Raw genomic sequence first — 1821 nt, forward strand, 5'->3', positions numbered from 1 at the left:
GTCCATTTTGTGCCCATTTTGTGCCCATTTTGTGTCCATTTTGTGACCATTTTGTGCCCATTTTGTGATCATTTTGTGTCCATTTTGTGCCCATTTTGTGACCATTTTGTGTCCATTTTGTGCCCATTTTGTGTCCATTTTGTGTCCATTTTGTGACCATTTTGTGCCCATTTTGTGACCATTTTGTGTCCATTTTGTGACCATTTTGTGATCATTTTGTGACCATTTTGGGTCCACCTTGGGTGTAGCCCTGGCCAGGCTCTCGTCCTGCCCCAGGTGAACCTTAAAGGCCTTTTAATAAATCTCTCCTTTATTTTCCAGCTCTGTCCCATCTCTGTTCCAGCTCAGCCTTCCCAAGGCATCAGTCCAGGGATGGGAACACCATCCCAGTGTCCTGACTCAAGAGATGCTCCAGCACCAACCCAAGGGCATCCAGCCCTTGCTCCAGGAATTCTTGGCCCTCCTGCCTCTCCCGTTGAGGAATTCCAAGTTCCCCACCTGCTGCACAAAACTTTTCCCTTCCCCAGGAATCTTGGAAATCCAACCTAAACTCCAGGAAAACGGTGGCGTTCCACCCTTGCGGCGATTCCCTCGTTTTTTCATTGGCTTGAGAACAACAATTCCTGCGGATTGTCCGGAGCATCTGGAGCGGGAATCACCTCGTAACCACACAGCCGGACCGTCTGTTTGCTATCAATCCCTGATTTTGTGTTTTCCCGGGAAGGGTGGGGATAGGAATGCCGTGTTTACCAGCCCCGCTCACCTCCCACGCTCCCCGCGTGTCGGAGTCCAGGGCACGAGGAAAACCCCTCGAATCGCCCTGGGTGGTCCGAGACTCCGGCTGGGACCCCAGGACAGCGTTGCCTTTGACCTCAGCCCATGGGAAAAGCTTCCTGCACTTAGGGATGAATTGAAAACAACAAAGATTTAAATTAGGTAACAGTAGGTTCGTTTGTCTCAGGGTGAAAATTCGTAGGTTTGGGTTTTTAGAATGGAAGTAGGTGAGAGCAAGGAGGAGAATTTTGGGCGGTGCCTTAAGTTCTCCTTCTTCTCCTTCTCCTTCTCCTTCTTCTCCTTCTCCTTCTCCTTCTCCTTCTCCTTCTCCTTCTCCTTCTCCTTCTCCTTCTCCTTCTCCTTCTCCTTCTCCTTCTCCTTCTCCTTCTCCTTCTCCTTCTCCTTCTCCTTCTCCTTCTCCTCCTTCTCCTCCTCCTCCTTCTCCTTCTCCTCCTCCTCCTTCCTTCTTCTCCTTCTTCTCCTTCTTCTCCTTCTTCTCCTCCTTCTTCTTCTCCTTCTTATCCTTCCTCTTCTTCTCCTTCTCCTTCATCTCCGTCCTCTGCTGTGGCGGCGGCACAGAGACATCGGTGGAACGCGTTTGGTGTAGGAATTGCGCGTCCAGAATCGATTATTGTGATTACCGGCACAAAACTCGAAACGCGGCACGTTCTAAGAGTTAACTGGGCTAGAAACCTTTAAAAGACCTCGAGCACTAAACCTGGGCAGCTTTTTCGGCAGAGGTGTTTTCCGGCCTGGTGTTAAGCGGCGCGCGGACCTCGAGATGAGAAAATCGAATGAACTCCTTTAAAGACCGAGGTTCTGCTCATCTTTTAAACCCTGGCGCAGGACTTTGTAAAGAAAAGACCCCAAATTAGGGGGTTCCCGGAAACCGAATCCAAGGCAGTTATATCCCTCCTCTTCCCGTTTTTCCAGACCCTCAGCAGGGAAAGAATCACCTCAGTGACACCTTGAGCACACCCTGGGTCCCCACTCCAGGGAGATCCTGGATCCAGTGGGAACGAGGTGGGACGCAGCAGATTCCAGGAG

The 1821-nt window shown here is 50.6% G+C and overlaps 1 protein-coding gene across 1 annotated transcript; it reads right to left on the reverse strand.

The window, feature by feature from the left end:
* Nucleotides 1–790: 790 nt before the first annotated feature.
* On the reverse strand, nucleotides 791–1324 carry LOC136295095 (DNA ligase 1-like). Its single transcript, XM_066193435.1, is given in 2 exon segments — nucleotides 791–1236; nucleotides 1238–1324. Coding segments are annotated over 2 exon segments (366 nt in total). The 3' UTR covers nucleotides 791–957.
* Between the last annotated feature and the right edge of the window lie 497 nt (nucleotides 1325–1821).

This window comes from Chamaea fasciata, unplaced genomic scaffold (genome assembly GCF_029207755.1).
Source record: "Chamaea fasciata isolate MVZ Bird 193981 ecotype frontalis unplaced genomic scaffold, bChaFas1.0.hap1 SCAF_1, whole genome shotgun sequence".
Taxonomy (NCBI): Eukaryota; Metazoa; Chordata; class Aves; order Passeriformes; family Sylviidae; genus Chamaea; species Chamaea fasciata.